General features: G+C 42.5%; 1 protein-coding gene across 1 annotated transcript in view; it reads left to right on the forward strand.

The window, feature by feature from the left end:
- LOC140737242 (flavin-containing monooxygenase 5-like) overlaps positions 1-26,373 on the forward strand; it is a 65,891-nt gene that overhangs the window by 14,942 nt on the left and 24,576 nt on the right. Inside the window, exons 2-3 of the mRNA XM_073063557.1 lie at positions 21,986-22,123; positions 24,851-25,039. Coding sequence (XP_072919658.1) covers positions 21,986-22,123; positions 24,851-25,039 — 327 coding nt within the window. The remainder of the gene's footprint in view (positions 1-21,985; positions 22,124-24,850; positions 25,040-26,373) is intronic.

The raw sequence follows: 26,373 nt of genomic DNA on the forward strand, positions 1-26,373 counted from the left end.
CCTCTTCCTCTCTCCCTCGATGCTCAAATTGCTGAAGGCTCTGACTAAGGAACAGGCTGCGAATCCCCTACAACCAACATCCACTGGGAGACACCTCGCTCTCCATCCAGCCTGCTGGCGGTTGCTGACCAGTCCTGCGTACTTGGAGAGCTTCCTTTCAAAGGCCTCTTCCAAGCGATCTTCCCGTCGGACTGTCAGCTCCAGCAGCACCACTTGCTTGGTAGACTCCGACACAAGGACAATGTCTGGTCACAGGGTGGTGGCTGCGATATGGTTGGGAAACTTCAGCTGCCGCTCACCCACTCAACTCCTGTGCTGATGGCTTCAGCGATGGTCTTCAGGACCTGATCATGCCTCCATCGGTACCGTCCCTCACCAAGTGCCCTTGTGCAGCTGCTGAGGATGTGCTCCAGGGTTCCTCGCTTGGAACACAGTGGGCACGCAGATGACTCTGCTTTGCCCCATGTGTGCAGGTTTGATGCGCTTGGAAGCACATTGTACACTGCCTGGATGAGAAATTGGATGCAGTGTGGCTCGGCTTTCCAAAGCTCAGCCCAGGTCACTTTCCTCTCAACCGCATTCTCCCATCTTGTCCAAGCTCCCTGTTGCTTCATTCCGACCGCCATGCAGGTTCTCGTCTCCTCCACTGCTGCTCTCACCTCCTCCTGAACTAGGCGGCGCATTTCCTTCCCTCTGATGGTGTCCATTTGGGGAGTTTGAAAGGATCCTAGCCCAGCTTGGCCCCGTGTGACCACTCCCACCAGCCTCCTGTGACGCAGCCTTTCCTCTGCTTCCTGAACAGCTTCCTCTGACCTCCACTTCCTACCGGTCCTCACTTGGATCCCTGCTCGAGTCTCCTTCGGATCACTTGACTCCCTGTACTGTACCACTTCTCTGGCTCTTGTTACCTTGAATTCCTCCTCCGAGGATTTGAAGGGCAGTTGCAGTTTGTTGTGGTGTCCATAGTTTGTTGTGTTTGTTGATGCTGCTCAGGCTCTTTGGCGGACCCGGCCATCCCCTGAGGTGGTTGCTAACCCTCCTCTCTAAGGTTTCGATCGTCGTGATTGGAACTGCATAGACGAGGAGGGGCCACAGGATTCTGGGAAGAATGCCATGCTGATACACCCAGGCTTTGAACTTCCCAGGTAGGCCAGACTTGTTCAGATTTCAGCCAGCCATCCAACTCTGTGCGGGTCGCCTGAATGGATGTTGTGTCCCTTAAAGAGCTGTCAAAAATCTTACCTAAGCTCCTGACGGGCTTTTCTGTGATGGTTGGGATGGCTGTGCCTGCGATGCTGAACCGGAACTTGTTCTCCACCTTCCCTCTCCTCAGCACCATAGATCTTGATTTGGCTGGTTTGAAACGCATCCGGGCCCACTCCACCAGCTTTTCGAGCCCCTGCAGAATCCACCGGCAGCCTGGGACTGATTCTGTGGAGACTGTGAGGTCATCCATGAATGCCCTGATGGGTGGTTGCCGTTGAGCGGAATCCATTCTGGGCCCTCTGCACTCTGTTTCAGCTGACTTAGTGAGCATGTTCATGGCTAGGGAGAACAGTGCCAGCTCGATGTAATTGCTCCTGAAGAGACTCTCGTCCTGAAGTTGCTGTAATAATCAACGATAAGGTCTCTGATTCTGCTGGAACTTGGTGTTTGGTTCCAGTTCCTCCGTCTCCGCCGCATCTGCTCCCAGGATGAGGCTTTCCATTCCAGGACATGTCAAATGTCCTCTTTCTTTAAGAATCGTGGTTTCCCTTCTGCCGTCATCAATGATGCCCTCACCCGCATCTCCTCCATTTCCCGCACTTCGACCCTCACCCCATCCTCCCGTCACCACAACAGGGACAGGGTTCCCCTTGTCCTCACCTACCACCCCACCAGCCTCCGGATCCAACACATTATCCTCCGCAACTTCCGCCACCTTCAACAGGACCCCACCACCAAGCACATCTTTCCCTCCCTACCCCCCTCAGCTTTTCGCAGGGATCGTTCCCTCCGCGACTGCCTGTTCCACACGTCCCTCCCCACAGATCTCCCACCTGGTACTTATCCCTGAAAGCGCAAGTACTACACCTGTCCCTACACCTCCTCTCTTACCACCATTCAGGGCCCCAAACAGTCCTTCCAGGTGAGGCAATACTTCACTTGTGAGTCTGTTGGGGTTATCTATTGCATCCGGTTCTCCCGGTGTGGCCTCTACATCGGCGAGACCCGACGCAGATTGGGGGACCGCTTCATCGGGCACCTCTGCTCCATCCACCACAACAGACAAGATCTCCCGGTTGCCACCCACTTCAACTCTGCCTCTCATTCCCATCTAGATATGTCCATACATGGCCTCCTCTACTGCCATGATGACGCCAAACTCAGGTCGGAGGAGCAACACCTCATATACCATCTGGGTAGTCTCCAGCCCCTTGGTATGAACATTGAATTCTCCAACTTCCGGTAATTCCCTCCCTCTCCCTTCCCTCATTCCAGTTTCACTCTGCCTCCTCTTCTGGCTGCCTATCACCTCTCTCATGATTCTGCCTTCTTCTACTACCCATAGTGCTTTCCCATTACATTCCTTCTTCACCTCTCCGGCCTATCCCCTCCCTGCTTCCCCACCCCTTGATCTTTCCTCCGATTGGTTTATCACCTGCACCTTCCCCTCCCCCCACCTTCTTTATAGGGCCCCTGCTCCCTCCTTCTTCAGTCCTGACGAAGGGTCTCGGCCCGAAACGTTGACTGCTCCTTTCAACGGATGCTGCCCGACCTGCTGAGTTCATCCAGCTTGTTTGTACGTGTTGATTTGATGACAGCATCTGCAGAGTACTTTCTGATGTTTGGTCAGTGTGAGCTGCACCAGCTTGTGCATTTGCCAGGTCGAGCCACAGCACTGACAGGTTGCCCTTGTTCTCTCTGGCCTCCCTGATGAGCTGTGTCACCACACCGGTGTGCTCCAGACAGCCCGGCATCCCTGAAATGCCACCCTTCTGGACTGATGTTCTTTGCTGGGTAGGTGCACAGCCGATTGGAAATGGCGCTGAAGAAGATATTTGCCTCGACGCACAGCAGGGAAATGATGTGGAACTGGTAAATCCACCAACGAATTCAGAAGAAATTCCTTTATCCAACTTCTTGCTATAATGTGTAATGTGTTACTGTTGGAACAGGTGAGACAAATTACATGAGCCACATTGGGAGGAAGAAAAGGATTTATTGATAGGGATAAATGTGGAATTTCAAGAAGGATTGTGTAGCGGATATTAAGACCATAAGACACAGGAGCACAATTAGACAATTCAGTGCATCTTGGCTGATTTATTAGCCCTCTCAACCCCAGTCTCCTGCCTTCTCCCCATTACTTTTGACAGCCTTACTAATCAAGGACCTATCAACCTTTGCTTTAAATATATCCAATTACTTGGCTTCCACAGCTGTCTGCAACAATGAATTCCACAGTTTCACCACCTTCATGCTAGAGAAATTCCACCTCATCTGTTTTCTAAATGGACTTGAGGCTGTGCTCTCTGTTTCTAGAATCCCCCACTAGTGGAAACATTCTTTCACTGTCCACTCTATCTGGGCCTTTCAATATTCAATGAGTTCCCTCCTCATTCTTTTAAACTCCAGTGAGTACAGGCCCAGAGCTATCAAATGCTTCTCATGTCTTAACCCTATCATTCTCAAAAACCTCCTCCAGACCCTCTCTAATGCCAATTTAGAAAATATTTTATGGCTTTATTTCTTCTACCATACCTCATGACCATACACTTCCCTACACTGTATTCCATCTGCCAGTTTTTTGCCCATTCTCCTAATATGTCCAAGCGCTTCTGCAGACTTCCTATTTCTAAAACACTGCCCCCCACACCTGCCGTCTATTTGTATCTTCTGCAAACTTGGCCACAAAGCCATAATGCCATCATCCAGATCATTGACATATATCATGAAAGGAAGCAGACTCAACACCAATCCCTGCAGAACATCACTAGTCACCATCAAACAACCAGAAAAGCCCCCTTAATTCCCACTCCTTGCCTCCTGCCAGCCTGCCAATCTTCCATCCTTTTTGGCAATTGTCCTGATTTTCAGCCTTGGGTGAGGCATTTTGTCAAAGGCCTTCTGAAAACCCAACTAAAGAACATCCATTGACTCTCCCTTGTCTCTCCTGCCTGTTATTTCCTCAAAGGATTCCAACAGATTTGTCAAGCAGGATTTTCCTTAAGCAAGCGATGCTGTCTTAAGCCTATTTTATCATGTGCATCAAAGTACCCCAAAACTTCATCCTTAATAATGGACTCCAACATCATCTCAACCACTGAAGTCAGGTGAACTGACCTAAAATTTCCTGCCGATTCCTCCCTCCCTCTCTTCTTAAAGAGTGGAGTGACATTTGAAATTTTACAGAACCATTCCATTATGGGGAATTAATGCCTCTATAATCTCTTCAGCTACTTCTTTCAGAATGCCAGGGTATAGTCCATCTGATCTAAGTGACGTATCTACTTTTTCAGCACCTTCTTCTTAGTAATAATGACTGCACTCAGTTCTGCTTCCTGACACTGTTGAATTTCTGACATACTGCTGATCTTCCAAAGTTTAATGCAAAATACTTATTAAGCTTATCCACCATTTCTTTGTTCCTTATTACTACCTCACTAACACCATCTTCCAGCAGTTTGATATCCACTCTTGCCTCTCTTGTACTCTTCATAAACTTTTGGTATCCTCTTTTATATAATTGGCTAGCCAGGAAATGAGCTGAGGCTAGAACCAAAAACAGAGCTGTGGAGACAATTAAGTGGTGAGTTATAACTTTAGTAATAAACTGCAAAATAACAATCCAAGATGGGCCAGAAAACAAGAGGGAACAGACATTAAATACAACAAGATAAACAAAAAACTAAAAGCAACTTGTTGAGACTGGCTGGTTTGTGAAGTGTGGAGGTGATGTTATACAGTCGGCCCTCCTTATCTGCAGGGGATTGGTTGCGGGACCCCCCCCCCCGTGGATACCAAATAACGCGGATGCTTGAGTCCCTTATTTAACCTGTCTCAGTGCGGTGGTCTTTAGGACCCAGCGGTGCCGCTCTGAATCCACAGTGTTTCTGTTCACGAAAGTAATCACGATCACGATTGAAAATAAAGTTGGAGGAATAAAGCGATCAGAAAGAGGTGAAACGCCATCGGTCATTGGATACGCGTTAGACTACAGTCGGTCAACGATCGGAACAATTTTAATGGAGCATGTGAAAGGCTCTGCCCGGATGAAAGCTACAATTATTACTAAGCAATGCAGTGGTTTAATTATTGAAATACATACGTTTCTTAAGTGTTTTATATGCATAGAAAGGTAAAATATATACTATATAGTAAGACAAACGTTTGACTAACTGACGCTAAATAATACCGGATGCACCTGTTCCAACTTCAAATCCGACTTAAAGACGGACTCAGGAACGGTACTCATTCATAACCCGGGGACTGCTTGTACTTTAAAATCATCTCTGTTTACTTATAATACCAAATACAATGTAAATGCTATGTAAATAGTTGTTATACTGTATTGTTTAGGGAATAATGACAAGACAAAATAGTCTGTACACGCTGAAACAACGAGTGCTTGAGATAGAACTTCCGGGTTTTCCCGATCCGCGGTTGGTTGAATTCGCGCATGCGGAACCTTCGGATAAGGAGGGCCGACTGTATAGTGTAAATAAGTGCTTACTGTGATTCTGGGGAAATGATATTGTTAGCTCCAATCGGCATGAGATGGAATAGTCTAGTTCACTGACCAGAGCCAAATAAATGACAGGAAATGTTCAGAATTTAGAGAACATGCTAGTTTCTATAAAATTATGTGATTTTACTTGGAGTATACATATACCAACTTATGGGCAGTGCAGTGAAGTAAAGCACTGTATGGGTATAATACTGGTCTAACCCATCTTATGCTGAAAGGTCTTGGCCCAAAATGTCAACTGTACTGTTTTCTGTAGATGCTGCCTGGCCTGCTGAATTCTTCCAGCATTTTGGGTGTGTTACCTGGATTTCCAGCATCTGCAGGTTTTCTCTTGTTTGTCTGACCCAGTGTCTTCTCTCTGCTTGCCCGCCACCAACCCTTCTTTCAACCTCTGCCATATATATTGTTCATTTACCAGCCTCATTTTCTTTCTTTCCTTTCTCACATCATGTCTTGGCCAGATTTGACTGAATCCAGATTGATCTTAAGACAGAGAAACAGGCCTTGTTGACCCACAATGCCCATTTGGTATTTGTTGATTTTTTCCCATAGCCAGCTTATAACATGTATGTAACCAAGAGCTCCAACTTTAGAATTACTTTGAAGAAAATACATCCTTTCATTGTTCACTGCATAGAGTCCTTTCTCTCTATCTGCATATTACTGTTCAACCATAATGGTCTCCAGTATTATGGTAATAAGGAATATTATTGTCCAGTTTTTGCTGCCGTGGTCAACCACTCGATAAAGTATATTTACGAGGAGACTGTGAGGTATTGCAGCCTATGTGTGACAAACAGTATTAGTCCCTGTGTGAGTAACCTTTTCATCATTCAGTTTGTAAAAGGGCTACCTGGCTTTGAGTCCGCTGTGCTGCAAACATAACAATTCTAGATATGCCACAAACATGAGGAAATCCAAAGCAACACCACACACACACAAAAAAAATTCTCGATGTGCTGTAGGTTGGAAAGGTATGTTTATGTATGTTAACGGTTAACAGTTGGAATCTGGATTAATTAGGACACTGGGAAAGGGACAATCAGCACCACAGTTTTCGACAGTTCTGAATACAACAAATCTAGAGCATTTTCTACAGAGAAGTCTAGCAAGCAGGCATCTGAAAAAGTTTCACCACTGAGAATATAGTGGAGCTATTTGGAAAAGAGATTTTGCAGGTCTTTGACTCCACCTATTCATACTTGGCACAGAGTATGTAGTTTATATATTATAAAACATTATTTCTCTGATCTCAGACTTTACCCAGCACATGGGGCCAGAGTATTTTATAAGATTATTTCCCAATGGGGAGAAAACACAAGTCCTGAACTTTCAAATTGTTTTGTATCAACATTGCCTGGTGATAGTTGTTGGGGGAATTTGGACTTTGTAATTTAATATAAGAATTAGCAGCTGACACAAGCTTGTGTGCACAATGAGACACCATGCTGCCATTGGGTCACACAGCATGGATACAGACTGCTCAGCTCTCCAAAGCTCAACCTACAATCTTATATTATTCTCTTCACATTCCCACCAACTCCCCTCAGATTCTACATAGAATAGTGAAGAGTACAGCTCAGGAACAGGCCCTGTGGCCCACACTGTTGTAATTCAAGTAGATTAGTAATCAAATGGGCAACCTAACTAATCCCCTCTGCCACCCGATGCGGATATGGCCCAAGTGGCGAGTGAGAGACACTGAAGCAGGTCGATAGTTCACAGACTTTAACGCGAACAGTGTTAAAGGGAAAAGAAAATAATAAATGCTGGGCCAACAGGGCCATTAACTAAAGCTCTCAAATGGAAAACGAAGCCTACACTGTGGCTGAAAAGAACAACTAAGATTAAAATGAATACCGCTAGTCTTCAGAGTCAGTTAACTCGACAGTCCAATTGCTCAGGCAAGGTAGACTACAAGTGGGCAGCGAAGCATTGCTGTGCCCAAGACTCGACAAATACTACAACAAAATGAATGTAGTTAAATATTACCACAATTAAATAACAATTAGCTGTCGCATGCATGTTCACGAGCGCAATTGCCGGATCCGTGGTTGTGACATCTCTGCCTACACAATGCCACATGCTTCCATGTTCCTCACATTCATGTGTCTATAAGTTCAGTAGAAGAATGAGACACTGGCATAAGCTTATGTGCACAATGAGACTTGTGTCCTACAACATCGATAGGGACTGCTCACCTCACCAAAGACATCATCAAGCACCCATTGAGAAAAAATTCTTTACTAATCCCTCTTTATTCTCACTACTTTCCCATCAGATTCTGTCAGTCACCTATAGACTACAGACAACTTATGAGGTTATCAGCCAGGAAAAGCACAGCAAATGAATTTGTATGGGTCAGAACAGAGAAATGGACAGGGGAAGAATGTGGCCAGGTGTGCTGCAGGAAAATAGAACAATGGGAGATAAAGAAGGGGAAAGTACTAGTTAGAGATTAAACAAGTTTGTTTTCCAAAAAAAAAGTCCAAACTTTTGAATCGCTAAAACTTGAAGACTATAGAGAGAGGTTGGGCAGGCTAGGGTTTTATTCCTTGGGACATTGGGAACTGCGGGGTGACCTTGATGGAATGTTTAAAAGTAAACACGGATTCTCTTTCCAGTGGTTTGGGAATCAAAACCTAGAGGGCATAGGTTTAAGGCAACATTATCTTCACATAGAATATGGCCAATATATAGAATGAGCTGCCAGGCGGAGTGATTAAGGCAGGTACATTTTTAAAAATGGACAAGTACACAGATAAAATTTTAGAAGGAAATGAACCAAATACGAGCCAATGGGACTGGCTTATATTGACATCTTAGTTAGTATTGTTAGGTACCCCGTAACTGGGTGTCTAACCAGCAGATAAAGAAGAATTCGTTGGAGTCTAGTGGTACGATACTAAAGGTGTTTATTAATAAAAATAAGCAAAACCATATCAATAATGCAAATATGCATATAAAACCAGTTAGCAGTAATAAACCTAAAAGTGTAGGAATAATAATAATCAATAATAAACAAGCTCTATCGATGTCTAGGGGTAAATGAATTGTCATAGAAAAGTATAAAGTTCAGTTCAGTTCATGAGTGCTGATGTAGTTATGGTTGTTGTATTGTAATCGGAGAGAGAGAGAGAGAGAGAGAGAGAGATGTAACAGCTACAGTCAGGCAAACCTTCCTTTGCTTTCTTAATCCGTCGTATCGGTGTGGTCATTCAGTTATGACCTCTCCGTCCTTCTACTAGACCGTTCTTCTGTGGTGGACTCGTCCCTCTGGCATGAGTGGACACACACACACAAGTCCCCACCGGCCCTGCTTTTACACTGATTGCCTTAATGACCGACCTCCTGGTTCGGTCTCCGAAGCCCCTTCTTTCTTGTGGGTTCCAACACTCAATCAGTGTCCACTGGTGTGTCTGGAGGGTGTCTCTCCAGACCTGTCTTTTATCCCTACTCATGGAGACTCAGCTATCCATCACTCCTGAATGACTGTGTCCATCAAATAAGGCCATTCCTTCAGTCCACTGAGGAATGTTTATGAGCAAACTATTGTCCTTGCAGCGAAACAGTAAATAATTCAAAAAGGAGTCACAATACGGTTAATCAGCAATTTCCCCCTCTCTCCTATCTGTCGCCGATGTTCTTGCTTGTTTTTCCGTCTCTCTTTCTCATGGTCAGCATAGCAACAGTAATAGTTCGTGTTTCTCAGGAGGGGAATGGTTAACTCTGTACCCCATTGTCCATCAGGTCTGTTCATCACTCATAACAGTATGGATGAGTTTAGCTAAAGGATTTGTTTCCATGCTGTGCATCCATTATACAAGATTGAGAATTAACCCGAGGACTGAATTTCAAATATAAGTGAGCTGGAAGAGAAACTGTCTTTTTCTTTGAAAACGGTCAACAAAAATAACCGTGTCAGTTAGTAACTCAACCCCAAATTAATGACGAGTCGATCGGAAAACGAGCTGGGTAGTTTTGGAAAGACCAGTCTTTTTATTTTTAATTTAATAATAAGAAGGCAAATGGGTGGGCGACTGAGTTTTTGCACAACAGTGGCATAATCCTACTTTATTCTCCCCACTTTCCTTTCAATCACCTATCTCACATACACACCAATAAATGCACCAATCCAGGCGCACATGCGATCTACCTACTTCAAAAAGTGAACGTACTGTAAAGCCGTACAGATCGGATCGATGTCACTGCCTCTCGAAGGCGGCACTTTCAATCCCGCGCCCCTATTTAAGCGAACAGTGCTCGGGCTGGAAGCAGACTTCCACTGGACGTTGTGAATTGTGGTTGAACAGGTGAGTAGTGCACACAGAATAGGGAAGTTAAACAGAACCTGTTCCTCGAATGCGACTGCTATTTCCTTTTGTTAACCCTGCTCATTTTTCTCTATCTCGACGACGTCAAAACTTTCTCCCTTTTTTCGTTTATTTCGGGGTACTAGACAAGGCTGTCCTCTTAGTCCATTATTATTTGATATTGCTTTAGAACCCTTGGCAATTGCTATTAGAGAATCACGGAACATTTTTGGCATTAATCGTGGGGCAGATACACATAAGCTATCATTATATGCAGATGATTTATTATTATTTATTTCTGATCCTGAGAAATCCATTCCCGCAGTTATATCATTGTTGGCTCAATTTAGTAATTTTTCCAGGTATAAATTAAATCTTAATAAGAGTGAATTGTTTCCTTTAAATAGACAGGTTCCAATTTATGGAAATTTACCTTTTAAATTAGTTAGGGATTAAAATCACAAAAAACTATAAGGACTTATTTAAGGTTATTTTTTATCCCTAATTGATCAGATTAAATGTTTGTTTACTAAATGGTCACCAGTATCTTTATCTCTGATAGGTCGGTTTAATGCTATTAAGATGGTTATTTTACCCAAGTTTTTATATATATTTCAAGCGGTACCAATTTTTATTCCAAAATCTTTTTTTGCTAATGTTGATTCAAAAATTTCCTCATATATATGGCAGAACAAAAATCCTAGATTAGGTAAAAAATATTTACAGAAGGCAAGGAAGGAAGGTGGATTGGCATTGCCTAATTTTAGATTTTATTATTGGGCAGTTAATATCCGATATTTGATATGTTGGTTAAAGGATTGGGATTTATCTTTTAGCCCTCATTGGGTGAACCTGGAAATTAAATCTGTACAAGGATTTTCATTGGGTTCTATTTTAGGGTCTTCTCTTCCCTTTGCTCTTTCTAAATTGCAGAAACGAATTGACAATCCGATAGGTAAACATACTTTACGTATATGGTTTCAATTTCGGAAATTTTTTGGGTTGACTCAGTTTGTTTTAAATATTCCTATTGTATCCAATTGCTTTTTTTATCCTTCTATTATAGACCAAGCTTATTCGGCTTGGAAGACTAAAGGATTACTACGATTTTCCGATTTATTTTTGGATAATTGTTTTATGTCTTTTGAACAATTATCTAATAAATATAATTTGCCTAGATTTCATTTTTTTTTAGATATTTACAGATTAGGAATTTCTTAAATACTGTACTTCCTACCTTTCCAAATCTTGTGGCTTCAGGTATTTTGGAGAATTTGTTTGAACTAAATCCTTCTCAGAAAGGGCTAATATCAAAACTCTACAATATAATTATGAAGATATGTTCAGAGCCCTTCTATAAGATTAAAAATAATTGGGAAAGAGAACTTAACCTTACTATCCCTATTGAGAATTGGGATAAAATTCTTCAATTAGTTAATTCATCATCTATATGTGCTAAACATTCATTAATACAGTTTAAGGTTGTGCATAGGGCTCATATGTCCAAGGATAAATTGGCTCATTTTTATTCTTATATAAATCCTATTTGTGACAGATGTCATTCTGAGATAGCGTCTTTAACTCATATGTTCTGGTCTTGTCCGCTTTTGAAAAAATATTGGAAAGACATTTTTGATATTATTTCCACAGTATTGAACATTGATTTACAACCTCATCCTATTACTGCAATTTTTGGTTTACCAATGATGGACTCAGGCCATTTATCCTCTTCTGCTTGTCGAATGATTGCATTTCTTACATTAATGGCTAGAAGATCTATTTTGTTGAATTGGAAAGAAATTAATCCTCCTACCGTATTTCATTGGTTTTCTCAAACTATGTTATGTCTAAATTTAGAAAAAATTAGAAGTGTTGTATTTGATACTTCTATTAAATTTGAAAAGATATGGAGTCCATTTATTCAATATTTTCATATGATCTAATATGACCCTGTTCCAAGCCTATTTGTTTTTCCAGTTTTGATTTTACATATGTTGAGAGGATCGGAGTTGACGACACTGATGATTTTGTATTTTTGTTAGATATTACAAACAGCCCTTTTTTTCATTTTTTCTTTTTCCCTTTTTTCATTTTTCATTTTTTCCTTATTAGTTATTAGATTGTTAGATTAGTTTTTCTAGCATATTTTTTTTCTTTTTCTCTTTTCTGTTTTTTTAAATATATATTATGATATACCTAGTTTTGCTTTGTTTATATGTTACTTGTATCGTCCATGATTTGGGAAGACTCATTTATATTGTAACTATTGCTTATGTATTCTTTCATGTTCAGTTGAAATGTGTATGTTTGTAATCCCATTATCTATGTATCAATCTTATTATGTTGATATTATTATTATTATTATATAATAATAATAATAATAATAATAATAATAAAAAGATTGAAAAGATTACGTCAAAACTCCCGGGAAAAATATAGTTTGAAATAATCATAACCACGGGGCTTCTTCCTCCTGCCCGGATTTTGGAGAAATGTCACCTGCCCGTGTGAGGTTCAGATCAGCCGTTCAGAGAGGTCAGGTCGTGAGCTGTTGTTCCACCAGGAGCGGAAACTCGGCAACCTGCTACTGTCTCCTATTGACAAGTGATTCAAGTCAAGGTCCGAGGCAGACCGGCCCTAATCAGGTCAGACTCCCGATGTCCAGAGGAGACCACATTGGACCAAAACCCCCACACCCGCCCGGGGCTGACCCATCCAAATCTTGGCCATCAGATAGGATCAGCCATGTGGACAGGAAAGACTCGGAGAGATGTGGGCTAAATACAGATCAAGGAAATTAGCTCAGGATGTCAAGAAGGCATCACGGTTGGCCCGAGCAACTTCGGCAGAAGGGACTGTTAGGACGTTATTTGATTCTAGGATCAGACACAGATCAGACTGGCTACCGAATGGGGCTGAACCAGTCCAGACCGTGTCCACCTACTGGGACCGGACAAACTCTGGTCACTGCCTGTCATTCGGTCAGTGTTGGGATTGGACTTGCACTCTTCACAGCAAGCGATCCAACTGCAGAAACTGGCCTGAGATTAAAGCTTTGCAAGAGAATGAGGAAGTGAAACTGGACAGTGAAAACAAGAAGGAGAAAGTGGTATCTGCCACAAAACTCCTGAAAGTAGTAAATCAAAATCTCGGCCTGAAACGTCGACAGCGCTTCTCCCTATAGATGCTGCCTGGCCACCAGCATTTTGTGTGGATAGTTTTATTACTGTCACGTGTACTGAGACAGCGATAAACCGCTGTGAGGGACGCCGACAGAGGTCGTGATAGTTACAGAGAGACCTCTCTCTCTCTCTCTCTCTCTCTCTCTGTCTCTCTGTCTCTCTGTCTCTCTCTCTCTCTCTCTCTCACTCTCTCTCTCTGTCTCTCTGTCTCTCTCTCTGTCTCTCTCTCTCTCTCTCCCTCCCTCCCTCTCTCCCTCCCCCTCCCAATGATATGTATATAAATATACATATCATTGCTAACCTACTTTATATGTATATTTCCATTTTTCATACTGTATTGCTTAGTTTACTAATAAACACATTCAGTTACAGTACCACCAGACTCCAATGTATCATTCCATTTCTGCTGGTTTGTTAACTCAGTTACGGGGTACGTAACAACAGTGATTACAAGTATTGATCATATATTCAATTTTTAAAAAAATACCAATTACTTTCTTTATCCTTGGAATCTTATCATTAGCAAAACAAATCAAAGATGATATAATGTGATCACCTAACTGACGAAGAGTGGAGGTAAGGCCTTTTATTTAGAACTGTTGGTGTCACAAAATCAGTTCCATCAAGCTCTGTTCTATATTCGTGTCCTGCAATGATGCTTTTTTGCTTTTGACGGAGGCACGGTGACATCGATTTCCAAGGCTATGTCACGTCACTCAGGAAATATGAGCAGACATTTTCAAATGTCCTGTGCATCCAATGAGGTTTCCAGGTTTGGGTCACATGGGATCACCGCATACTCTTTTCATCTTTCCCATGGCTGAGAGCTTCAATCGGGTCATCTTGGGGTTGTCTGTTGGTGAACACACCAGGATAGCTTGATCATTGTAACACCACACCAAACTGGGTGGTCTGTAAAGTGATACCATCTTCAACTTGGCTCCTTCGCCATGGGTTACACTAACCCGCAACCTCACCCGGTTTCCTCTGATTTCAAGCCTGATTGCCTCTCCCTTTCTCACCCCAACTGTCAAACTGCAGAAAAACAATAGAAGAGGGATTAATTACCTGGTCCCTCAAGCCTGCCTGCCAGATCAGTTAATATTGTCATGGCTGATCTCAGCTTAACTCTGCCAGGCCAGTTCCATGGTGCTTCAATTCCCCAGCTCTCCACAAATCCACTCTGCAATTTGCTGCCAGTCCTGACTTTATTGCACCCTTTAAACTCTGGAATCCTCATCCTTCTTGTCACCAAAACATCTACCAATCCTAATACCCATCCTCCACTGACCACATCCTCCAATTATTATTAAAATTCCTTGATTCCCTGCGGCAGTTTACCAGCCAGTGAAGGGATGGGTCAGGTGGATGATTTTCCTCCTGTACCAAATGTATGCTCAGTGGCCATTTTCTTAGCTACCTCCTGCACCTAATAAAGTGGCCTCTGAGTGTATGTCCGTGGTCTTCTGCTGGTCCATCCACTTCAAGGTTTGGCATGTTGTCTATTCAGGGATGCTCTGCACACCACTGCTGTAATCCAGGTTTATTTGAGTTGCTGTCGACCTTCTGTCAGCTTGAACCAGTCTGACCATTCTCCTCTGCCTCTCTCATTAACACGATATTTTCACCCACATCTGCTCACTGGATGTTTTTTTTTTTGATTTTTACACTATTCTCGGTAAACGCTAGAGACTGTTATGTGTCAAATTCCCAGGAAATCAGCAATTTCTGAGATACTCAAACCACCCCATCTGGCACCAACAGCCACCCCACCGTCAAAGTCACTTAGATCACATTTCTGATGTTTGATGTGAGCAACTGAACCTTTTGACCATGTCTGCATGCTTTTATGCTTCGAGTTGCTGTCACATGATAGGCTGATTAGGTATTGGTGTTAACGAGCAGGTGCACAATCGTGCCTAATGAGATGACCACTGAGTGTATCTTCAGCAACTAGAAGAGTGCATTAGCTGCAGGTTGTGCTGTTCAACACCATGACCAAACTACTTTGTGCACATCACAGCTGGTGGTACAGTGACTCAATGCAAGTTATTGCATTGCAGCAGAGTGGGGTAATTATTATAATCTAGCTGCCTACCTGTCAGAAAATGTCCTTGGTGGTAAAGCATTTAACCATTTCAACTCCACCCACTACATATGGACATAATGTGGGGGAATAGACAGGCTGAGTGGGTATCAAGATTTTACACAGAGCAAGAGGATGCATTTAATATTGTGGGATTTGGGCATTCACTGACAGTGGATACAGAAGTTTTTGATTATCGTCCGTCATGTAATGGCATCAGCCGATAACTCAGCAGTTTAGCTGGATACAATCTCTCAGAGATAATGAACAAAACGAGCTAAAACAATTGCACTAAAACAATTTTCCCTTCTAGGGAAAACTGTGAGGAATTAAATAGTTTCACACAAGCAGGACTCTTCATTGCACTTTGATGCATATGACAATTAACAAACCTGATGGTCACCTCCATTCTGACCAGCAAGCCACTTTCTTTTCCTATAACTAGGATGAATTGTTTGATTGCACAAAAGAACCACATATTACAGTTGGCAGTTGATGCTTTGGGCCAAGACCACAGCATCTGCAGAATTCCTCATGTTGATTCAGTGATTTAGTGTAGTTTTCTTAAGAAGTGAGCTTTCCTTTGAGAGAACTGGGAGCCTACTCTCACACACCTATTAAATTTCATACCTAGTGTTGCCCTGACACCAAAATGGTTCTAAAGTGCCTGGTAAAGCAAGTAAAGTAAAATTTCTTGATTAAGTGGAGGTTGAATCCTAAATTTATTTACCCAGGCCACAATGGAGACTTTCTGCCAGTAAACCACATTGCTGTGCTCAGCTGCATGTGGCAAAGGTAATGTCGCAGTAGTTATGGGGGATTTCAACATGCAGGTGAACTGGGAGAATCAGGTTGGTGCTGGACCCCAGGATAGGGAGTTTGTAGAGTGCCTATGGGATGCATTCTTGGAACAGCTTGTACGAGAGCCGACCAGGGACAAGGCTATTCTGGATTTAGTGTTATGTAATGAACAGGATTTGATAAGCGATCTTGAAGTAAAGGAGCCATTAGGAGGTAGTGACCATAATATGATAAGTTTTTATCTGCAATTTGAGAAGGATAAGGGCAGATCGGAGGTGTTAGTGTTGCAGTTGAACAAAGGAGACTTTGGAGTGTTACGAACCCCGTAACTGGGTCACTTACCAGCAAAGATAGAGATGTCCGTTGAAGTCTGATGATACTATTTTTAACAGTATTTATTAGTAAAAATACACAAAAATAATATCAATGCAAATATACAGATAATATATGTCGTCAATACTAAATCTAAAAGTGCGGGTATAATAATAATCAATAAGAAATAAGCTCTATCGTTGTCTAGGGGACAATGTATTGTCCGATGGAAATATATAGTTTGTTCAGCTCATGCAGGCTGCAGCCGTTGGGGACCGCTGTGTTGCAATTGTTGGAGAGAGAGAGAGAGAGAGAGAGTGTGAGAGAGAGAGAGAGAGAGAGAGAGAGAGTGAGAGAGAGAGAGAGAGAGAGAGAGAGAGAGTGTGTGTGTGTGTGTGAGAGAGAGAGAGAGAGAGAGAGAGAGAGATATCATGGGAACATTTACCCATACGGGTTTTTCCAACCTTTATGATTTCGATCCGTCAGGTGTCTCGTTGTCGTGGCCATTCAATTGTGGCCTCTCCTTTAGCTAAACCGTTCTTCCGTGGTGAGCCTGCCACCCAGGCAAGGGAGGATGCACACGAGCCCCCACCGGCTTTCGCTATAAAACGCTGTCACGGGATCTCTAGCGTTTCTCCTGGTGCGTCTAAAGGGGTTGTTCCCCAGACCCCTCTTTTATCCTTACTCACGGGGTCTCAGATGTCAATCAGGTTGGGATGATGCAATCCCTCAACCAGACTACTCTGGTTGTCCCCTGAGGGGTTTCAATGAATAGTACGGTACTCAATACACAATTCCTTCTCCAAGAGACAATGGCATTTTATCAGTGGTTCCGTTCCGCCGATGTCAGGACACATTCCAAACCTTGTGTATTCTGGATGTCTCTCTCTCATTTCCTGGGTCCCAGACCCAAAATAATAGCGATCTTGCGATTCTCAAAAAGGAGGGGGCGACTTTGTACCCTTCGGCCCCTCAGAGTTGCTTCACATTCGTAACAGGAGCCATGAGGGAGGAGCTGGCCAAAGTTAACTGGACAGATATCCTAGCAGAAAAGACAGTGGAATAGCAATGGCAGGTATTCGTGGGAATAATGCACAAGGTGCAAAATCAGTTCATCTCCCGGAGAAGGAAGGATTCAAAGAGGGGAAAGGGGCCACAGTGGTTGACAAAGGAAGTCAGACATTGCATAGCATTAAAAAAAAGAAAATATGACAGAGCTGAGGTGAGTGGGAGGACAGCTGATTGGGAAATTTTTAAGGAACAACAGAACTTAACTAAAAAGGCAATACGGGGACAAAAAATGAGGTACGAACGCAAGCGAACCAGGAATATAAAGGAGGATAGCAAAAGCTTGTTTAGGTATGTGAAGAGATAGTTAAGAACAATGTTGGGCCCTTGAAGAATGAATTGGGTGACATTGTTATGGGAAACAGAGAAATGGCAGAAGAATTTAATGAGTACTTTAGATCTGTCTTCACTAGGGAAGACACAAGCAATCTCCCAGATGTATGGATGGGCCAAGGACATAGGATAACAGAGGAAATGAAATAGATTGACATTAGCAAGGAAACGGTGATGAGTAGACTGATGGGACTGAAGGCTGACAAATCCCCAGGTGCAGATAGTCTGTACCCTAGGGTACTAAAGGAGGTGGCCCTGGAAATTGCGGATGCATTGGTAATCATTTTCCAATGTTCCTTAGATTCAGGATCAGTTCCTGAGGATTGGAGAATGGCTAATGTTATCCCACTTTTTAAGAAAGGAGGGAGGGATAAAACAGAGAACTATTGTCCTGTCAGCCTAACATCAGTAGTGGGGAAGATGCTAGAGTCCATTATTAAAGATGAAATAGTGGCATATCTAGATAGCAGTGATAGGATTGGGCCAAGCCAGCATGGATTTACCAAGGGTAAATCATGCTTGACTAATCTATTGGAGTTTTTCGAGGATGTAACCAGGAAGTTAGACAAGGGAGATCCAGTGGATGTAGTGTACCTCGATTTTCAGAAGGCATTTGATAAGGTCCCACATAGGAGACTGGTGGGTAAAATCAGAGCTCATGGCATTGGGGGGAAGATATTGACATGGATAGAAAACTGGTTGACAGATAGAAAGCAAAGGGTAACGGTGAATGGGTGTTTCTCGGAATGGCAGGTGGTGACTAGTGGGGTGCCACAGGGCTCGGTATTGGGACCACAGCTGTTTACGATTTACGTCAATGATTTAGATGAAGGCATTGAGAATAACATCAGCAAGTTTGCTGATGATGCTAAGCTGGGTGACAGTGTGACATGGGATGAGGATGTTAGGAGAATTCAGGGTGACTTGGATAGGCTGGGTGAGTGGGCAGATACTTGGCAGATGACATTTAATGTGAATAAGTGTAAGGTTATCCACTTTGGGAGTAAGAACAGGAAGGCAGATTATTATCTGAATGGTATAGAGTTGGGTAAGGGAGAAATACAAAGAGATCTAGGAGTCCTTGTTCATCAGTCACTGAAGGTGAATGAGCAAGTGCAGCAGGCAGTGAAGAAGGCTAATGGAATGTTGGCCTTTATTACAAAGGAAATTGAGTACAAGAGCAAGGAAATCCTTTTGCATTTGTACAGGGCCCTGGTGAGTCCACACCTGGAGTATTTTGTACAGTTTTGGTCTCCAGGGTTAAGGAAGGACATCCTGGCTGTAGAGGAAGTGCAGCATAGATTCACAAGGTTAATTCCTGGGATGTCTGGACTGTCTTACGCAGAGAGGTTAGAGAGACTGGGCTTGTACATGCTGGAATTAAGGAGATTGAGAGGGGATCTGATTGCAACATATAAGATTATTAAGGGATTGGTCAAGATAGAGGCAGGAAATATGTTCCAGATGCTGGGAGAGTCCAGTACCAGAGGGCATGGTTTGAGAATAAGGGGTAGGTCATTTAGGACAGAGTTAAGGAAAAACTTCTTCTCCCAGAGAGTTGTGGGGGTTTGGAATGCACTGCCTCAGAAGGCAGTGGAGGCCAATTCTCTGGATCCTTTCAAGAAGGAGCTAGATAGGTATCTTATGGATAGGGGAATCAAGGGATATGGGGACAAGACAGGAACCGGGTATTGATAGTAGATGATCAGCCATGATCTCAAAATGGCGGTGCAGGCTCAAAGGGCCGAATGGTCTTCTTCTGCACCTATTGTCTATTGTCTAAATGTCCATCTTCATCAGTAGAAAATGATGTCAGCCATGCAGATATTTGCTTTTACTAAAGAAATGTAACATCAGAATCAGGTTTATTATCACCAGCGTGTGACGTGAAATTTGTTAACTTAGCAGCAGCAGTTCAATGCTATTCATAATATAGCAGAGAAAGAAAAAATAATAATAAATAAAATAAAACAGAATAATAGATAAACAAGTAAATCAATTACATTTATTGAATAGATATTACAAAATGTGCAAAAACAGAAATGCTGTATATTAAAAAAAGTGAGATTGTGTCCAAAGCTTCAATGTCCATTTAGGAATCGGATGGCAGAGGGGAAGAAACTGTTCCTGAATCACTGAGTGTGTGCCTTCAAGCTTCCTTATCTCCTGCCTGATGGTAACAGTGAGAAAAGGGCATGACCTGGGTGCTGGAGGTCCTTAATAATTTTCGCTGACTTTCTCAGGCACCGCTCCCTAAAGATGTCCTGGGTACTTTGTAGGCTAGTGTCCAAGATGGAGCTGACTAGATTTACAACCTCCTGCAGCTTCTTTCAGTCCTGGGTAGTAGCCCCTCCATACCAGACAGTGATGAAGCCTGTCAGAATGATCTCCACGGTACAACTATGGAAGTTTTTGAATGTATTTGTTGACATGCCAAATCTCCTCAAACTCCTAATAAAGTATAGCTGCTGTTTTGCTTTCTTTATGACTATTCCAATATGTTGGGACCAGGTTAGATCCTCAGAGATCTTGACACCCAGGAACTTGAAGCTGCTCACCCTCTCCCCTTCTGATCCCTCTATGAGGATTGGTATGTGTTCCTTCATCTTACCCTTCCGGAAGTGCACAATCAGCTCTTTTCGTCTTACTAATGTTGAGTGCCAGGTTGTTGCTGCGGCACCATTCCACTAGTTGGCATATCTCACTCTTGTACACCCTCTCGTCACCACCTGTGCTTCTACCAACAATGGCTGTATCATCAGCAAATTTGTAGATGGTATTTGAGCTATGCCTAGCCACACAGTCATGTGTATACGGAGAGTAGAGCAGTGGGCTAAGCACAGTCCCCTGAGGTGCGCCAGTGATGATCATCAGCACGGAGGATATGTTATCACCAATCCACACAGATTGTGGTCTTCCAGTTAGGAAGTCGAGGATCCAATTGCAGAGGGAGGTGCAGAGGCCCAAGTTCTGCAACTTCTCAATCAGGATTGTGGGAATGATGGTATTAAATGCTGAGCTATAGTCGATGAACAGCATCCTGACGTAGGTGTTTTTGTTGTCCAGGTGGTCTAAAGCTGTGTGGGGAGTCATTGAGATTGCGTCTGCCATTGACCTATTGTGGCAATAGGCAAATTGTAATGGGTCCAGGTCCTTGCTGAGGCAGGTGTTCAGTCTAGTCATGACCAACCTCTCAAAGCATTTCATCACTGTTGATGTGTGTGCTACCGGATGATAGTCATTAAGGCAGGTCATATTATAGCTTTGATGCCTTCACTTTGGAATATGTTTCGTTTCACTGAATGATCAGCTGTTGCTTAGAATATTATTGTGTTTCCAGTTTATGACCCCAATGATACTTGAGCACCAATAAATTAAACACTGGAAGAACTCAGCTCATCAAACAGCATCTATGGGGATGGACAGTTAATGTTCCAGTAAATAACTGGAGGAATGGGATTGCTCCAGGTTGGCATAGAGACAAGCCCTTTGGCCCATCAATTCTTTACTGGCCATCAGCCATCCACTGTCATTAATCCTATATTAATCTTAGTTTTTTCTCCCCATATTCTCATTAACACCAACCACCCCTCAGATTCTACACATCATGTTTGCACTGTGGATAATTACCATCATCAATTAACCTCCTAACATGCTGCTTCTGCGAGGAAACGTGTGTTGTTGGATCACACTGGGAATCCAGAATGGGTGCAGATTCAAGGAAACTCAGACATAAAGTCAGGTTTAACATTATGGAAATAGAATCTCACAGTTAATATTGCACATTTATTGTCAATGAATAGAGCAAAAAAAAATGATGGCTGGATTTTATTTTTGTGTGAAGGGCTTTGTTTAAAACAGCATGTTAAACAAGCGTTTAGAATAAGAACAGAAAAAATAATTTAAACTTTTTTTCGGGTATGGGGAAAGGTCAAGATTGCATGCACTGCTGGATCTAGTAGTTGAAGAAAAAGTTAGTTCACAACTCATCAACCATTAACAGAGTTCATGCAGTGCTGTATAATGGTGTGGTTGCACTGTATAATATAGCTGTAAATTTATAATTGGATGATTATCTGGGGAACATGATAAATATGGTTTCCAGATCTATTCTTACTTTGTAAAATGAAGTCAAGCTACTGGCTGTTTCCTTTGTTAGGTGAAGATGGCCAAGCGAGTCGCTATCATTGGGGCTGGAGCCAGTGGGCTAGCATGTATAAAATGCTGTTTGGATGAAGGCTTGGAGCCTGTATGCTTTGAAAAAAGCAATGACATTGGAGGGCTCTGGAACTTCCGGGTATGTTTGGGTGTTTTATTATATTTTTTAGTGTTTCAATGCCAGCCCTTGCCAATAAAAAGAGAAAATACTCAGCAGATCAGACAGCATATGTGAAAAGAAAAACGGATAATGTTTCAGGCCTGGGAGCCCTAATCCATTATGGAGTTATTGTAAGATCATGAACCCCTAGACCACCAAAGGTCCAAAGGTTCATTTATTATCAAAGCATGTATCCATATAAACTCTGAAATTTGCATTTCTCTGGATTGCCATGATAAAAAAGAAAGAACGTTAAAGTCATTCAAAGAGAAACATCAAACCCACACTCCACCCCGTACAAAAAAGAGCAGCTTCTCAATCATCATCCCCCCCAAAACCCCCTTTCCTCTCGCATAACAGAACGGAAAAGGAACAGGTGATTTAAAAAATACAGAAAAGTATAAAATCTATAAGGCTAAAAAGTTCATAGTCCATAAACACAACAGTCCAATCCATAAATGCAGGACCACCATACCACCGACATTCATCAAAAGAGAGGGACACCACACGAGGCAGAGAGGCCTACCCGCCTACCACAGCCAGCCACACAGTGATCGGCCGCTTACAGATTCTTTTTCCAGCAGCAATCGAAAGGCAAGCAGTTGATGCTAAAACTCATGCTCACCTTTTTCAAACATGGTCTCGAAGTTTCTTGGCATCGAAGCCGTCCGAGTAGGCGCCCGCTTCCCGGAATCTCTCGGAGCCAGTAAAGCACTGAATCACTCAAATGATCTCCAAACTGTAAATCGCAGGCTCCAACAGTTTTCAAATTGGTTTGGATTGGCCATGGGTTTGAATTTTTAACTTTATATCAGAGTAATTCTCAAAATTGACTCCCCACTTCTCTATCCAGCTCTCACAATGAAGCTTCATTGTGAAGAGGGAATACAACTCCAGGACTGTGTAACACTGTCACGTGTCAGAGGTACAATTGTGATAATGATCCAAAACTATGGAATTCTCATTGTTTGGGTTTGACAATTTAGGATGTATATTTACATTGAGGGGTCCAATAGCATTCCATTCAGAATGGGGCTGAGAACCTCGATCATGCACTGGGAGTACAAGGAGGACTTATGGTATGCAGGCAGTAGGAAGAGAGCATCATCTCACAACATGCCCATCTGCTCTCCCCTTAGTCACCTCATCCCAGTCTGTCTGAGGTTCCCATGTTTAGCTACCTACAGTATCAATGGATGTAAACTTTGCTTGATTCTGAGATTCTGCTCAGTAATAAGAAAGTGACATTGTTAATCTAGGGGTCCACAGCACTGAGTTACAGAGATATGGCATAGAAGCAGGCTTCGAGTCAATGGTGACCATCAATCATCCGTTCATCGAATCCCATCTTTTATTCTCCCCACCTTCTCATCAACTCCACTCAGATTCTACCATTTGCTACAAACAAGGGACACTTTGTGATGGCTAAGGAACCTCACAGCCTTTGTGATGTGAGAGTAAATGAGCACCGAGAGGAACCCCATGCAGTCACAGGAAGAAGATGCAAACTCTACACAAACAGTGTCTGAGGTCAGAATTGAACTGGGTCTCCAGTGCTATCAGGCAATGGCCCTGTTAACTGTGCTACAATGCTCCTCTGCGCACTGAAGTGTTTTGCCAAAGTACTTCACAAGTCATACACTCCTGTACTTACATTAAAAGTATTAGAAATATATAATTGTAGAGGCAAAACTGGAATGTTTAAGTCAAGCCGCGTTCTCTTCTTGTTGTGAATTCAGAGTCAGAAATTAAACTGGGGAACATGAACATTATCAAGATCTTCCCTCCACCTTCCTTGAAATTGGAATTTCCAATTGTTGTGTTTATGTAACCCACAAAGAACTAGCAAAATTTAAGCTGATGCGATCAAACAGTAAGGAAAAAATGATAGATGCTTGCCCTTACAAAAGAAAGAGTAATTGAAGTTGGATAAATGTCTTTTGATGTTCTGTCCATTTATTTCTCAAATAACAGCATTCATTCTTTCTGCTGTGAAATGTCCATTAAAGTACTGGACAATACTGCTTGTTGTATGATCAATGAGCAGATTTTTATGTGCTGGACAGTTTCAATCTGTTTATGGTACACTACAGGACTGTACTGAAGACCAACAACTAAGTGTAACAAAAACGAGAAAATCTGCAGATAATGGAAATCCAAAGCAACACACAGAAAATGCTGGAAGAACTCAGCACGTCAGGAAGCATCTATGGAAAAGAGTATAGTCAACATGACTGGATGAAGGGTCTCGGCCCATAACGTTCGCTGCTTACTCTTTTCCTTAGATGCTGCCTGGCCTGCTGAGTTCCTCCAGCATTTTGTGTGTGTAACTAAGTGTAACAACTGGTTTTGCCTGCGGGAATCTGTCAGCAATTTTGACACCTGTGTTCAGATTTTCCAACAGTTTGCAGGTTAACTAAAGCCAAGCAAAATCCAAGCCATGCTGTGATTATAGGTCACACCATGAACAGTCAGATTATTGTGGCTCAGAGAAATTAGACTATTGCTTGCTGTTCCTTTGTGATGGAAGTACAATAAAAATATGCAAATAAATCCTTCATTCTCAAAATGAAATAACTTGTTGGTGACTTTACTGTAGTACAAAAAGTTATGAACATTTTGGAGGACTGTTTTGAAGATGGAGAAAAATGCATGAACAGTTTTACAATAATTTCCTAATAAATGTATTCTATTAATTTTATTCAGGAAGAGGTGACAGATGGGAGAGCTAGCATCTACAAGTCACTGATCATCAATACCTCCAAAGACATGATGGCCTACAGTGATTTTCCAGTTCATGAAGATTATCCAAACTATATGCATCACTCAAAGATTATGGAGTATTTCCGCCTTTATGCTGCACATTTCAATCTGTTGAAGTACATACGATTTGCGGTAATATTTAGATCTGTTTTCTAAAAGTGTTATAGATTGTATCAAATTGGAACTTATTCTGCATGGGATCAGTTGTAAAATTGCCTATCCTGTAAGCGGAAATCCATGAGTGATTGATGTCTCTATGAAGGGTTATTTGGGTACAGCTGGCTCCAGTGTGTCTAAATCAGCCTGTGTCACTGAAGCAGTGGTGATGCAGCAGAGTAAATTCCAATTGGATCTTCGCTTATGGTTTAAAGCTACAACAACTTCCCCTGTGAACTGAATCCTCCACAGGTACTGCTTCTCAGCTAGATGCAAGTAGCAATGATCCCCTGTTTCTGTGTTGTGCTCCTCAGTGACTCTATTACCCAGTGACTCTGTTTGATGCCATCTATATCCTCTCAACCCCAGATCCATTGTTAGTCTGTCTCCATTCCTCCTGTAGTCCACAACCAGCTCCTTTGTTTTTGCAAAATTGAGGGAGAGGTTGTTTTCTTGACACCACTATGTTAGAGAGCTGACTTCTTCCCTGTAGGCCACCTAAAGTAATGACACTAAGGTCTATTCTGCACTGTACCTCAATAAGTGAATATATTTCATACAAATTGGTATGCTTACTCACTTCTGAGCATTTCCTGTAGACTATTCGGTATTAATTTGGTTCTGGCTGGTGAACCAGGCTATTCCACCTCATGCAGATTGGAGCTTGCAGTATCAGAATGGGTTCAAATTCAGTTTAGAAATCTGATGGCAGAGGGAAAGAAACTATTCTTGAATCACTGAGTGTGTTCCTTAAGGCTTCTGAACCTCTTTCCCTAAGGAAACAATGGGAAGTGGGCATATCCTGGGTGGTGAGGGTCCTTAAGGATAGATGCTACCTTCCTAAGGCACCACTCCTTGAAGATGTCTTGGACACTATGAATAGGTAGTACACATGATGGTGCCAACTAATCTTACAAGTTTCTGCAACTTACTTAAGTTCTTGTGCATACCAGATGGTGATGCAGCCAGTCAGAATGCTCTTCATGGTACATTTGTAGAAGTTTGAGTTTGCCCAGAATCACAATAAGCACTTATTTACACTATATAACATCACCTCCACACTTCATGCAGGAACAGTTACCTATTACTTTGCATCACTGCCACAACCAGGCTGAACTATTCCAAACACTCCTGGTGAACCCCCATTTTCTCGTCTCTATGAAGTTAAACTAGCCCTTGAGACTATATCTTGCACGATGTCCTACTCACCCAGCATCTTTATTCTTACTGACCTTCACTGGCTCCATGACCTTTTTGTGTTCGCGTCCATTTGTAGCCTTTTCCTTCAGAATGCTGGAGCAGAAAGGCTT

Source organism: Hemitrygon akajei, chromosome 12 (genome assembly GCF_048418815.1).
Source record: "Hemitrygon akajei chromosome 12, sHemAka1.3, whole genome shotgun sequence".
Taxonomy (NCBI): domain Eukaryota; kingdom Metazoa; phylum Chordata; class Chondrichthyes; order Myliobatiformes; family Dasyatidae; genus Hemitrygon; species Hemitrygon akajei.